Raw genomic sequence first — 15,172 nt, forward strand, 5'->3', positions numbered from 1 at the left:
CACTGGGGGTAAGCTGATAAGGTGTCTGAAAAGAGTTCAAAAGGAAGCAGAGGACCACCAGATGGTCTAAGGAAGGTCAAAATGCCCTGGTTAGAAATGGACAAGGTTTCCATACTAATCAAAGTGAGATCAGCCCATGAGTGGTCCCTGCACTAACAACCTAGGAAAGGCTGGGAGACTCCCTGTTTTGTTTTTTAAAGAATAAGCATTGTATAGTTATGTACCATAGCTCTGAAATCAGAACATCCTGCCTCTGACACTACCTGTGTGACCTAACCTCCCTGTGTCTCAGTTTCCTTATCTACAAAATGATGGGGCTAGACTAGATGTCCTCTGAAGTCCCTTCTAGCTCCAGAGCTATGGCCTAATAACTGAGGACACAGAGAAGGAACCCAAAGAAAGAAATTGGGACTTAGGGATTCAAGAATGAAAAAAGGATTGTGCCCTATGGGGCACAGCAGCTCCTCCAAATAGGCATCCACCAAACCTTGATGGGGTAGAAATGGGAGGCCTTCATAGAAGAGAAATGGAAAGGCTACAGTGGGTGGAAGAAGTTCCTGACAGGGCTTAGAGAACGGGAATGAGATATAACTGGGGAGGTTTGAGGGGGGAGTTGGAAAAAAGTTAAAGCTGAGGAGTAGGACAGGGAGTGGAAGATGCTAACAGAGCGGGTAGGTTGTGCAAGACCTGTTTCTAGACAAGAAAGCAAAGCTCTATAGTTTCCTAAGCATTAGTTCTAGGTTTTTCCACCTTGCTCAGCAAGGGAAATCCCCTTGGGTCATGTCTGTCCTCTGACCTCAGGAGGCCTCACTATGGTCATGTGGGTCAAAATGACAAGACAGACCGAAACTTGAAATATGCCAGACTCAAATGGGACCAGCTGTTCCAGGCATCTCTCATGGCAGACAAGTACAGACAGGCTCATACATGGATGCCACTGATACAGGAAAACATCTTTCCACGTGTCCCCCTTGCCAATTTCCTTGGCAGGAGTGAATGCCGTACCTGGGTGTACCTGGTCCATCCTCCCACCACTGGGAAGCATCATAGTGGGGTCAGACCGTCCATTCTCTTACCATGATATGGTCCTCCGGCTCCTTCTGGCCACTCCCTAGCACATGGGGCTGCCAAAGCAGCTGCTGCGTTTCTGGGCCCCACGAAGCTGCTCCCACACACACAAAGCTTGCTTTTTATAGCTCTCTTGTCACTTCCTGCCCAGTGCATCACAGTGGCTTTCCTCACCTCAAGGACTCACTTCCTGTTGATTGCCAGCTCCATGGGCATAGAGCCCTAGGAGATATGGCTTTCTGACAGTCCTCTCCCCTCCCACCAGATCCCTAGGATCCTCATCCTCCCTCCCTGTTTCCAAAGACAGTTTCCATCCAGTTCTTCTTTAGCTTCACACTGCCATCACTACCCTCCTCCAAGTTCATCCCCCCTCCTTAGGACCACTAGCCTTGCCCACTCATGTCCCATTCCCCTATTACTCCTTGAGCCTCCTTTTTCCTTGCTATCCTTACTTAATTTCTTTCCTGATTCTTTCTTGGGCTCTCAGGATACCATATCTCAGTTACTCTCTCTATCTGGAACTTTCCCTCATTCCTGGGGCCTCCTTGCCCTGGAAGATCCCTCTGTTCTTTCCAGCCCCTTACTCCCACTGCTGAGTTCCTTCCAGAGACTACATTTTGGATTTGCCTAGACCAGCCATGCTTCAGTCCTTTCCCACTGTTCTACTTGTGGCTCTTAGGACTTGGCCACCATGTCCTCTGGTGAGTACCTTCCCCTTCTTCTTTTCAGCTCCCTTGTGTGATGTCTTCCCCATTAGCTCATTGAGGTCAGGGTCTATCTTTCTTTTTGTATCTTGGGTACTTAGCACAGTGCCTGGCACATAGTAGGTGCTTAACGATGACTTCTTGTCTTGCCTGGCCTATTCTCTAGTACTGGGCAAGTCCAAAAAAAATCTAACTTCCTTTCCTAGATGAAGATGAAGACAAGCTTGTCCTAAGGTTACCCTTTATCTTCTCAGTCACTGACTTCATAACCTCTGTGAGCCAGATGCAGGGCCTTCCAGTCTCCTACTGAGGCAAGGCTACAGCTGAGTCAACCAACTGAGAAGGATTTATTAAGCACACTGTGATGGCCTATGGGGAGAAGAGGGGGAAGCACAGTGGGAGGAGGGTAACAAAAGAATTAAAATATGGCTCCCAACCTTAGGAACTAACAATTCAGTTGAAATGATGGAATTAATACAACGGAATAACGGCACGTGGCCTGTAAGTGGAGCTGGGCAGAAGACACGACAGTAACTGTGTCAGCTTGAAAAAGGCTCCTCTCGGGGGATGGACTCTGGACAACATTTAAGGTCTCTCTCAGTTCTCATGATTCAGTCTCTGTAATTCATCTTCCATACAACTGCCAAGTGGACATAACATCATAACTCTCCTGTTCAAGAAGCACCAGTGACTCTCTATTGCCCTGAGAGTAAAATACAAATTCCTGCATTTGGCATTCGAAGCCCTTCACAATCTAGTTTGAGCCTATCTTTCAAGGCTGATCATTCATTCATTCATTCATGCTTATGTTTCAGACAAACTCACCTCTTGGCTGTTCTTCATCCATAACATTCCAACTCCCCTCTTTCTACCTGTGCACAGATTGATGTTCCCCATGCATGGAATGCATTCCTTCCTTCACCATCTCTGAATCTTTAGCTTCATTCAAAGTATGGCCCTACTGCCACCTCTTCCACATGATCACCCTCCCCTCCTCCAGCTGATTGGGTCTCCCTCACCAAAAGGTTCCTTGTATTATTTTGCATTTATGGTACCTTTATTTATCTTGCACATACCACTGTGCACTAACAGAATATAAGCTGAGGGCAAAAACTGTTTCATTTTTTGATCTCTATCCTCAGAGACTAGTGTGGTGTCCAGAACATAGAAGGTACTCAAAAAATGCTTGAATAATTGAGCCTGACTGAACTGAGTCTGAGCATAAGGTTGGAGATAACTTTTACAATTCCAATTGACCATAAAAATGCCCACAGTCCATTGCTACCAAAATGTTTCTCTAACAGGGGCTGCTCCTCACCCCACTAAAGATTTCATGAAAATCATTTCTTAAAATATCCTTGATTGATCAATAGATACAGCACTGCTTGCTTTCTCAGTTCATTTAACAAACATTTCTTAAGCACCAGTGAGTGTTGTAGACATTAAGGTAAAAACACAGCAGTCTGTCCTCAAAAAGCTCACTTTCTACTGGGGGCAATACAACATGTGCACCAGGAGATAAATACAAAAACACAAAGTAATCTCGAGGAGCAAGGCATTAAAAATCTGGGAAATAATCTTAAGGAGAAGCTGACACCTTAGCTATATCATGGGGAAAACAAGGAGTTCTAAGAGGTAGAGGTGAAGACAAAATGCATTCCAGACATTGGGAACCATTGAGACAAAGGTAAAGAAGAGGCAAGAGGTGAGATGTTCTCTTTGGGTAATAGCCAACAAATTGCTATGATGGGAAAGTACAAAGCTCTCAGAATCAAGAGTGACAGAAGACTGGAAAAGTAGATGGAGTCATGTTGTCCAGGGGTTTATTTTTCCAAAAATTTGTTCATTTTTTTAAGGTAGTGTTAAGTGACTTGCCCAGGGTCACACAGCTAGTAAGTGTTGGAAGCTGGATTTGAATTCAGGGCCTCCTGACTTCAGGGTTGTTGCTCTATCCTCTGTCCTTTGTGCAGAGTTTTAAATGCTTAACTGAAGATTTGAGATTTTATCCTAAAGGCAACAGAGCAGTCATCGAAGATTTTTGAGTAGGGCAGTGACATGGCCAATTTATTTTTTTCCTGGAAGGCTAATTTGGCAACTATCTTTAGATCATGAATCAACAAACAGCTCTGGGGAATTGCAGTTGAGACTCCTTGTCCAGGGAGATGGCACCAACAGTAGCTGTTGCCACAAGAAGCTACAGGTACCAACTTCAGCTTCTCCAGATTTTCATTAGAGTGGAGAAATTAAAGGAAAGAAAGAAGAAAAAAGCTGGTATGTATTGTCCATTTCTTCTCCCTTCTCATGAGCACCAGCAGAAAGCCTGCAATGCTGATGAAGTGAGAAATTACTTTTCCACCACACCACATGCTTTATGTTACTTCCCTTTTTCCTTGAAGGCCTCCTCTAGAGATCTTCCTGAAGTATAGATCTCGTCATGTTACCTCTTCCCCACCTGTCTCAATAAACTTTCAGTGACTCCCTATTACTCCTAGGATCAAAATAAAAAATCTTCTGTTTGGTTTTTAAAATCCTTCCCAAAATGTTGTTGTTTAATCATGTCTGACTCTCCATGATCTATTTGGGATTTTCTTGGCAGAGATGCTAAAATGGTTTGCCATTGCCTTCTCTCTCTCATTTTACAGATGAGGAAACTGAGGCAAGCAAAGTTAAGTAACTTGCCCAGGGTCACACAGCTAGTAAGTGTCTGAGGCCAGATTTGAAGTTAGGAAGATGAGTCTTCTGATTCCAGTGCTCTATCTGCTACACTACTTAGCTATTCCTTCACAACCGACTCTTCCTAGCTCTGCCATCTTAGACTTGACTCTTCCACACACTCTATGATCCATGAACACTGGCCTTCTTGATATTTCTCAAACACTGGGCTCCATTTCCCTACTTGGTCTTTTCACTGGCTGTCTTTAATGTCAGAATGTTCTCCCTCCTCACCTTCTCCTCCTGCTTTCTTATAAGACTCTACTCAAATTTTACCTTTTGCAAAAGGCCCTTCTCAGTAATCCCTTCCCCCCAAATCTACTGCTTAGTGCCTTCCCTCTGAGGTTTTCCTTTTGCATCATATATATCTTGTAGGTACAGTTATTTGCATATAGCATCTCCCAATTGGAATATGAGATCCTTGAAGATAGGGAACATGGTCTTTGTGTTTCTTTGTATCCCTGGCACTTAGCACAGTGCCTGGCACATAGTAGGTGTTTAATAAATACTTGTTGCTTGACCATGGAATTATTCTATCTAGATTTCAAAGCCATGCCTGTAAAAACTCCCTCATATACACCCCTACCACCAAAATACTTTTCTTTCTTTCTGACCATTCAGTTGGCTCAAGGCAGTGTGGAATGATGGTGAGGGTGTTTCATCTTGGGTAAAAAGATCTGAGTTCATACTGTAGTTCTGCCATTAGCTACCATTGTGACCATGGGCAAGTATGCCAGATGTCAGACTCTGTATCTGTAAAAATAAGGAGGTAGGATCAGATGTGTTCTAAGGTTCATTCCAGCTCTAAAACTATGGTCTTATGTGTGTGAAACTGAGTGGTCATCTAGGTGGTGCAGTAGATAGAGAATTGGACTTGGAATCAGGAAGACTCATCTTCCTGAGTTCAAATCTGACCTCAGACACTTACTGGCAGTGTGACCCTGGGCAAGTCACTTAACCCTGTTTGCCTCAGTTTTCTTACCTGTAAAAGGAGCTGGAGAAGGAAATGGCAAACCACTCCAGTATCTTTACCAAGAAGGCCCCAAATGGGATCACAAGGAGTCAAATGTGACTGAAACTTCTCACCAACATGAAACTACTCTGTCTTTTTTTCTTACTTGTTCCCATATTTGGTTCTAAAACTTTTATCTACACTGTCCCATAAACCTGAAACTGTCTCCTATTTTCCCACACTTGTCTTCTTTCTTGCTTAATATTTTCATGTTAGCAGGCATGGCAAATATAAAGAAAGTTCTAGCCTTTTCCTAAATCTCTAGTTACAAATTGTTCTTCCCCATGATATCTGCTTTCAGACAATCATATTAAAAACACACAGAAAAAAAGTGCTTTGAAATCTAACTTTTACATTGGGGCATTTGTCCCTCCTCTCCTTTCCAAATGATCTTGTCTTGATTTTGGATCTATTTTGTATATACTTAATAGGTCTCCTCCTAGATAAAGTATAAACTCCTTGAAGGCAGAAACTGTTTATTCATTTTTATTTTTGTTTATTTATTTTTTTATGTCTCGAGGGTCCTGGTTTAGGATAGCCCTTGGTATAGTTTAAGCACTTAGTAGACAGCTGTTGGTTGGTTGGGATTGATTCTTTATATTTGTATCGCTAGCACCCCTAGTACAGAGCAAGCACTTAAAAAAATCCTGATCTTCCCTTTATCCTGGCTAATCTTGCTTGTACATAGATGTTTGCAAGTTGACATCCCCATTAGACTGTGAATTCCTAAAAAAGGTCTGTCTATTGCTTTTCTATGTATCTTCAGAGTTTAGCATAGTACAGATGCTTAATAATGTTTATTGACTCAGCTATTGAGTAAATACCTGTTTTTTGGTGGTTGTTTTGTGTGTGTGTCTACTGTGCATTGGGCAAAACATATCAGCCTCACCCCCAGCCCCATCCATTTACTCTAAGTTTTACAAATCTGTTGGCCCACAACCCAGACAGTCAAGCCTAGCTAAACTTCTCAGGTGTTCATAATGCTAGACCAGCTGGCTGATTTCATGGCTGCCTTATGACAGAAATTTTCAACCCCTTCCCTGCAATGAAATCTGAGTGGCAAAGCTAAGAGGTTCCCACAGTACAGTCTACTGCAAGGAGTCAACCTCACCCATGGCAGAAGGCTCTTATCCTTCCAGCCTCTGCCAAAAGAAATACTCCCAGCATCCATCCATTCTATGTGGCTGGTACCCAAGGGTCCTCCCTTTTTGTCCCAGTCTCCCTCTCCCCACTCCCTCCACCCCCCACAACCCCATACGCCCTGTGTACTCAGCAGCTGTTTCTTCCAGCCACTGTTTGCTAACTAAGTCTTCAAGGGCTCATAAAAGTCTTAACTCCTCCCTCCTTTCTGGGTTTGTGTTTTTACATCTCAGCATAGAAACAGGTTCAGAAATGAGGGCACAGTGAATAGAAATCCCAGTGGAGGTCTGGGATTTGGGGGAAAAGAAACCCCACTATCTGGCAGGAGGAACGCGCAACAGCATTACTGGTCAATCCACACTCCTAACACATTTCCCCATCTCTCCTCCCGTTTTCTTCCTCCCCCCCACCCCCTCCAGTTGCCTACCTGAGTCATCATGAGCTTTGCTGATGTGCTGTTCCTATGGGAACCAAGGTAGAAGAGATGCACAGGGAAAGTGATGAGAGGTCAGGTTCAAGCAATGCCATTCCCCAGAGTCCAAGTAGACTGCTTCCCTGGCCCCTCCTGCCTTGCTGCCAGCTTCTTCTACAATCCCTGGGCTAGCCTGGGGACTCCTTTGGTTCTGTTTCCAAGAAAACCTCCTCTGGGAGGGTCCACAGGATGCTGTGGATGGAACCCAAGGAACAGAACCAAGGCTAGAGGGTGTGGCCACGGAAAAGCCCTTCCCCCAGCCCCACCGGGGAGTGGATGACGCAGGGGCTAAAACGCCAGGAAAAAAAAATTGGGGCTGCCTCAGTTTATGGTCCTGGCTGCCCGGATGGTCAGGCATGAAGAAGGCCTGAAATTCCCAGTCATGGAAAAGACATAGCTGGTGGGGCGCATAGGAGGCTTCTGGGGGCTCCCTAGGCTCCTCCCTTCCATCTCCTTCTCCAGATTCCCAGGCTCTCCATCAGCCACGCCCCCCTTCCCTTTCTCAGGCCTCCTCAGTTTCTGCCCCCAGCCTTCCTGCCCAGGCCTCTAGTCCCGGCTCTCCGGGCCAGGGAAGGGGCTCCCTGCTCTCACAAAGCTTTCTCTCCCGGGGTGACGCTGTGCCTTTAAGGCTCCCACCCTGGCCTATCGGGCAGATGGAGAGGCCGTGCAGCGGCTCTGCTCGGTGCCATCCGGGAACCCTGGCATTAAGCCAGCTGCTTCCCTGTGATTAAAGACACACGCACTGAGGTGCATGCAGGAGCGTGCACGCTAACAGACCCGCATCTATGTACTTAGAGCCAGACACACGTATGCGTGTGCATGCACAAACAACTACTCCCCCACTCCCCCCCCCCCCCACCTTCTTACTTCCCTTCTCTCCTCCCTGCAAGCCCATCAGCTCTCAAGCTCAGCTCTAGATTTTTCCAGGTTGACTCTAGTTTCAGGAAACAGCCGCATGTCCACGTAAGCAGTGTGGCCCGGCCCCCAGAAGAGACTGGAAAGGGGCCAGCCCCACTCCCCCCCTCCCAGCTCCTCCAGCCCCAGCCCCTTCTCACAGCCCCTTTTCTCTGGCATCTGGCTCCCCAGATCGTGTTGCAGCCAGGAGAAGACGCTGCTGGGAGGCAAGGCTAGCCAAAGAGATTCAGAGCATCCGTCACCCCTCGACTCCTCCACCCCACTGACGCCTTAGCTAAGCAAGTCTGCTAGCTCTGAGTCCAGTTGCGTAATTCCTGTCCTTGGTGGGGGCTGAGGTGGGAAAAGAGGGGTTGCCGTGGGAAAAGAGAGGTTGCCCAGAGAGGATGCCAATGGGGAACCAGGGGAGCCCAGCAAAGGAGCACCCTCCCTCAGGACCAGATGGTGTTCAATAGGCAACCTCCAGCCACACACTGCACCACTTAGCTCGTCCCTCCATCCTGGGCTGCAGGTCATCAGCATTAGGACAAACCAAGGTCAGGGTGGAAAGTATTTCTTGCTTGGCATCCCCCTTGGGGACAGACTCCTGAGTTGAATGGACCATGAGCCTGATCAAGCACAGCATTTGTGATTATAACTATTTTCATTGTAGTCGGGGTCAATCCTACTGGATGCATTAATCGAGCACCTACTGTGTGTCAAGTATTCTGTCAGGGGCAGGAGACAGAAATACAAAAATGAACCAGCCCCTTACCTCAAAGACCTTACATTCTATTGGAGGGAGAAAATGCAAACACATAAAGGCAGAACTGGTTAAAAAGAAATATAAGATAATTTGAAGTGAGGTAGGTCCTGGCAGTTGGAAGGAGACTGCAAGGAATGGCAAGGGCCTTCTCTAGGAGATGGTATTTGACAAGTTTTGATTTTATTTGAGCTAGCCCTAACCCAATGTGCAAGGCACTGTGGCACTGATGGATGCAAAGACGAATAAAAGGCAATGTTTGTTTGCCCTCTCTGGGCCTAAAACCTGGTGGGGGAGGGGAGAGGCTATAATGCAGAGAGAAATACTGTAAAACAGGAGTTTTAGGCAAGGTCCAATATGAGAACTCTAAGGATCACAGGATCGTAGATTTCGGACATGGAAGGAGCCCTCTCATTTTACAAATGAGCTTACTGAAGAGATTAACCTGGGTCTTCCTGCCTCTGAGGCTAGCTCTCTATCTACTATGCCAAGATACCTCTCACTGAAAATCCTTGTTATATTTTGTAGATAAGGAAACTGAGGTTCAGAAGTAGATTTGCTGTAGATCACACAATGATGGTGGCAGAGTCAAGATTTGAACTCAGGTCCTCTGATTTCAAGTCAATGTTCCCATCCCTCTGCCATACAGCCCTTTTAAGAGATTCTGTAACTTCATCGGCAATGGAAAACTTCCTATAACACCAAGGCAAATAATTTAATAGGTAAGTCTTTAAGGCGCTGTGTGAGACACATAAAGATTGAATAACTTGCCTTCACAAGGGCAGGTAAGTAGCACCATAGTGCACAGAGTCCAGGTCTGAAGTCAGGAAGACCTGAGTTCAAATCCAACCCCCAACATTTACTAGCTATGTGACCCTGGGCAAGTCACTTAGCCCTATTTGCCTCAGTTTTCTCATCTGTAAAATAACCGGAGGAGGAAATGGCAAACCACTCCAGTATCTTTGTCAAAAAAACCTTAAAAAAGGGTTCCAGCGTCAGACATGACTAAAATCAAAACAACCACCACCAAGATCACAAAGCTAATAACAAGTCAATCAACAAGCAGATATTAAGCACCTATTGCCAGGCACTATGGAAGCCTTTGGAGATGCAACAATAGAAGTGATAGAGTCCCTGTCCTCAAGGAGTTTACGATCCTTGGAGGGAAGAGGAGAGACAATATGTACATATGTAGATATATACATGTACATAAAACAGATGAGGTGTTTTTCCAGGGGAAAGTATTAGAAGATAGGGGGAACAAGAAATGCTTCATGTGCAAGACAACCCCTGAACTGAGCTTTGAAGGAAAATAGGGATTCTGACAGCTGATGGTGAGGAAGGAAGTACATTCTGAGCATGGCAGGTAGCTACTACAAAGGTTTGGAGATGGGAGATGGAATGTTGAGTGTGAGAAGCAATTAGAAGGCCAATCTGACTGGACAGTAGTGTGTGTGGAAGGAAGCAATGTGCAATAAATACATCTGGAATGGTAAGTTGGGGCAGGCTGTAAAGGCTATATTGTATTTCATTGTAGAGGTAATAGGGAGCTATGAAAGTTTGAAGGAATGACATAGTCCAATCTGTGCTTTAGGAAAATCACTTTGGCAGCTGTGTGGAAGGTGGAATGGAGTACAGAGAGACTTGAGGCAGCGTGACCAATTAGAAAGCCATTGCAGGGGCAGGTGATGGAGACCCGAGCTTGAGTGATCTCTGTGGGAGTAGAGAGAAGAGGAACTTTTGTGAAAGGTGTTACAAAGAGAAGGAGAAGAGCTTTTGACAACTGAGACTACAAAGTTGTGTATGACACTGAGATTGTGTGTAGGTAGCTAGAAAGGTGGTGATGCTCTCAGGATAAATAGGGAAATTAAGAAAAGGGAGAGATTTTGGGAAGAGAATGTAAGTTCAGTTCAGAAAGTGTCAAATGTAGAATTTGAACTGAGGCCCTCCTGACTTCAACAAAGCACATCATTCTAAACAGGCTACCTCTCCTGCCCCATCCTAATAAAATAGCATTTTCATCACTCCCTTCCTCAAAAACTTTCAAGGATTCCCCAATGCCAACTGGATAAGGTTCCTGAGTTTATCATCTAAGGCTCTCTGTGATGTGGCCTTAACCTACCTTCCCCACCTAATCACTTACTTCTCCCATATTGTAACCTTCATGGCTGCAGCTAGATCACTCAACTCATTCATTGTTCCCCAAACATATCTTGTAGTTTGCTTTGTTGGAAAGCTGTCCCAGCCCCCTCTCAGCTTCTCTGAATCCCACCCATCCTTCTGGGGCAAAGTCCTACAGCCTCGGTGAAGCCTTTCAGGAACTCTAGACCAGCCCAACCCACAGTGATCCCCCTTCCTCTAAGCTCCTAGAGGGCTCATGGCCCCCTGTACCACACACATAGCTCTTTGTATAGCAAAGCAAGTTATCTGTTAATGTATTTATGTTCTGTTGCCTTAGATAGATAACGACTCTGGAGGGGAGGAGCTATGTCTCCTGCTCCTTTCCCATACTGAAGGATCTAATCCAGACTGGTCCGAAGAAAAAGTTGTAAGCAGTTCTAACCCCCATCCTCACACCTTTGGAAATCAGAGAAGGCTGGATCGAGAATAACTTTGTTGTGATTTAATGCTGGGGTATCAAGAGGAATATGGTCTGAGAACAATGAGTAATTTTGGGCTGCTGAGCAGGTTATGTGGGACCAGGAGAGGGAAAGTATTAGCTAATGATAGGAGGAAATTCATAGAGGAGTCAGCCACTAATTTTAGGCAGATATCAGGAGAGCAGTTATGACCTGCAAACAAACGATCACCCAGGATCTGAAAAACAAGAGGGACTTTGTGTCATCATGAATCAAGAGAGAAGAATAAAGAGAGAAGGAGTGGGGGAGAAGATAATAATAATAACAAGAAAAATATAGGGTTTTCAATTTTCATTATTTGAATCTCACCACAACTCCCTGAAACAGGTGATACAGGGATCATTATCCCCATTTTATATAAGGAGAAACTGAGGCTCACAGAATCTGTCACCCAACTGGTGAGTGTCAGAGGTGGTATTTGAACTCAGGTCTTCTTGATCCAAAGTCTAGTGTTCTGTTCATCATTCCACACTCAGCAAAAGTGAAATTGGGAAGTAAATCTGGAGAGGAAGCTGGATTTGTGAATTTATCTGCCTTGAGCAAGTTTAAGTCAGGAGACCAGAAATTGCCTGCCTGAATCTAATTCATGCCCTAAGGTCCACCACGTACACTGAAGTGGATGAGTTCTGTAGTGACCTAGCTGTATGAGCATCCACTGCTGTAGTCAACTCCAAGAAACGATGTGAAAGAGAAGAATAAGAAATAATGACCTGAATGGTCTTTGGACCCAAGCTCTTAAAAGCATTAACCACAAAGATAGGGAGCAAGGGAGAAGCTGGACAAGCCAGGGGTGAGAGGAACAGGATACAGGGAGGAGGAGGGGAAGGAGTCTTTTTTTTAAGCTTGTGAGTTTTAAGACCATAAGATTGTGGAGGAGGGCAGCTAAAACAATAGATTTCCTTATCAAATTTATTCAATTTTCCTTTTAAAAATTGAATTTATTCAATTTTCATAGTCAATTCAGGATGAGAAATAGTTATTGTCTCTGTGTTTATATATCCAAGTTTCAGTGTGTGAGTGTAGTGTGGGATAGTAGAGAGAATGTTGGATTTGGAGGGGTTCAAATCCTCCCTTGGACACTTACTAGCTCAGGAAAATCACATAATTCTCTGAATCTCAGGCAATTCTCTAAGATTTATCTACTAAGTTATACATTGGTTACAATCTTATTCTTTGGAAGGAGGTCCTTCACTGACGAAAGCCTAGATCTTGGGTGAGTTGGGTAGCTAGAGGTGTCTTTGGATGGATGTACAGTACTGATGAAAGCGTGGACATATTTACATCCCTTCGTGTTCAGTTGTGTGCAACTAGAAGCATCTGTTATCATATAGGGCAGTCATTTGCTCCATGGATTTTGCTGCTTTGCATTTTTCTAGTCCCCTAATAAAGACCAGACATCCTAGGTACCAATATTTATTCTGCCACTGACTCCCTATAGGATTTTGGGCATCACTTCCCCTCTCTGGGCTTTTGTCCCCTCATCTGGAAAATGAGGTGGTTAGACAAGATGGTCTTGGATGATTTTTATGATCACGTGCTCTTATACTGCATACTTAGATCTCTGTTGCCTTTATCTACTCTTTGCAATGGTTTCTGCTAAAATCCAATAAGGTAAGATAATTTCTAAGGCAGGTAAGAGAACACGTGTCCCAGTCCCCAGGGCAAATCATTCCCTTTCATCACTATCTTCTTGCCATGCCATCCTAAAACTGAACCTCCAGGTGAACCCTGGGACTGGGCTGCTCTGATGGGTGTTTTTATTTATACCTAGCTAACCCCAGCCACCTGACCATTTCTTCCTGAAATGCCCTGGCACAGATACATATCCACCTCTTGCTATAGGAACCGTAATCAACATGATCATTGCTTCTAGAAAGAGCTTGTCAATCAATTGCCCCCATGATTCTTATCATCCCTGTGACTTTTTAAATACTCTTCCCTGGCCACCACTCCCTTATATGTATTATCTCCCCAGTTAGAATGTAACTAACTTAAGGCAGGGATTGTCTCTTTTTCATCTCTGTATCCCCAGAGATTAGCACAGTACAAAGATTAATAAATTGATTTGCATTCATTCATTCATGGAAAATTCATTTATTCATTCTCTCTCACCATCAGAATACAAAGTGTTCACAGAAAGAAATTTGCCTTACAGTAATCTAAAATATAATCTTCAAGAACACAATACATTTAAAATCAGGTAGCCCTTATACTTATATTAGTTCTGAGAGGAGATGTGAATGTATGTTACTGCAGAAATCTATGCCAATTTCAGGTATGAATACTGAGGTATGTGTGTATATCTGGAGATCAGAGGGAGAATGGGTCAGTAGTTGTAGTAGTACTTATAATAGTAGTGGTAGTGGTAGTGGTAGTGGTAGTAGTAGTAGTAGTAGTAATAGTAATAGTAAATGTACATAGTGCTATGTGCCTTACAAATACTATTTGATTTGATTCCCACAACAACCTTGGGAGGAAGATGATATTAATATTATTATCCCCATTTTATAGATAAGGAAACTGAGGCAGACAGTTGACCCTAAGTTACTTAGGGTCAAACAGCTTCTAAGTATCTAAGTCTACATTTGAACTCAGGCCTTCCTGACTCCAGGTCTAGTATTCTATCCACTGTAACCACCTAGCTGTCATTATGTAGCAATAACTATGCAACACCAACGGGGCTTTGTCCTAGGGTGTGCAGATATCTAGAAGTGGGGAGTAAGATTCTTTTTCTCCAGCAAGGTACATTTCTTCCTTATGACAATTAACTCCCCGATGCCTTCCTCCAGGGAACTGTCCCTGGGATGTCACTACTCCCAAGGTCCCATTACAGTGGTACCCTTCTCCCGGACCTGTCTTCCCTGAGATCTCCAATTGAATAAGGGCTGCACCTTTGGAGAGATAGCCTGCCCCTGGAGTGCAGCTATAGCTGGTCTGTTTTTTGTGTGCCTAATCCTCTCTAGCCAGATTCCCCAGAATTTGCTCCAGACTGTAGGCAGCTAACTCTCTGTTTTGATAGTAGATAGGTGAGCAGGGTGAGGGTCAATCAGGGTATATGGCTATGGCAAGACGCTGCAGGGCAGGAAATTCTAAGTGAATGCTATGATTATGAGAGATGAAGCTAGTAGAAGACCAAGGGATAGAAGGAGCAGCTATGATAGGATGTGGTTAGGGTTCGTGAAAGACATCGCTATGGATGGATGGCATCCCTGGCATCTGCCTGGGAGCGGAGATCCTGGGATGAGTGAAGGTCCTTGGGTTCATTGTCTTCTACATGAACTAACCAACTTTTGGCTTCAGGTCAGCTCGGCCCAAGCTCCAGAACTCCATCCTTCTTCCTCCTCTGAGTTATTTTTAGCAACTGGTGACCTCAGTACGCTCCCTCCAAGCAAAAATAAACCTCTTGGAATAAGCAGGGTATAAATCTGAGACAGACAGATGGAAAGACAGACACAGACAGATAGAATGTAAGCTCCTTGAGAACAGGGGCTATCTGGGATTTTCATCGTTTCCTCTAGCAAATAGTACAGTGCCCAACACATAGGGGGCACTTTAACACATGCTTGTTGAATAATTGATGAATAGCTAGAAACTGTTTTGGTTTTGTCTTCATATTTCTAGTGTGTGCCACAATGACTGGCATATGATATAAAACTTCACTGAATTTAATCAAACACTAAATGATGATAATGATGATGATGATGTTATAAATAGAAACTCCTTGAGGAGATATAGGAAGGAAGGAAGGAAGAGAATGAGAGAGAAAAAAGA

The 15,172-nt window shown here is 44.4% G+C and overlaps 1 protein-coding gene across 7 annotated transcripts in view; it reads right to left on the reverse strand.

Annotated features, from left to right (window-relative positions):
* DNMT3A (DNA methyltransferase 3 alpha) overlaps positions 1 to 15,172 on the reverse strand; it is a 182,075-nt gene that overhangs the window by 110,808 nt on the left and 56,095 nt on the right. Inside the window, exons 1-2 of one of the 7 annotated variants that reach the window (XM_072633890.1) lie at positions 7,976 to 8,051; positions 7,064 to 7,097 (exon numbers count right to left, since the gene is read on the reverse strand). The exons of the other annotated variants lie outside the window; for them this stretch is intronic. Coding sequence (XP_072489991.1) covers positions 7,064 to 7,075 — 12 coding nt within the window. The 5' untranslated portion in view covers positions 7,076 to 7,097; positions 7,976 to 8,051. Of the gene's footprint in view, positions 1 to 7,063; positions 7,098 to 7,975; positions 8,052 to 15,172 lie in introns of those variants that run through there. 7 annotated transcript variants of the gene reach the window in all.

The sequence above is a fragment of the Notamacropus eugenii genome, chromosome 1 (assembly GCF_028372415.1).
Source record: "Notamacropus eugenii isolate mMacEug1 chromosome 1, mMacEug1.pri_v2, whole genome shotgun sequence".
NCBI classification, from domain to species: domain Eukaryota; kingdom Metazoa; phylum Chordata; class Mammalia; order Diprotodontia; family Macropodidae; genus Notamacropus; species Notamacropus eugenii.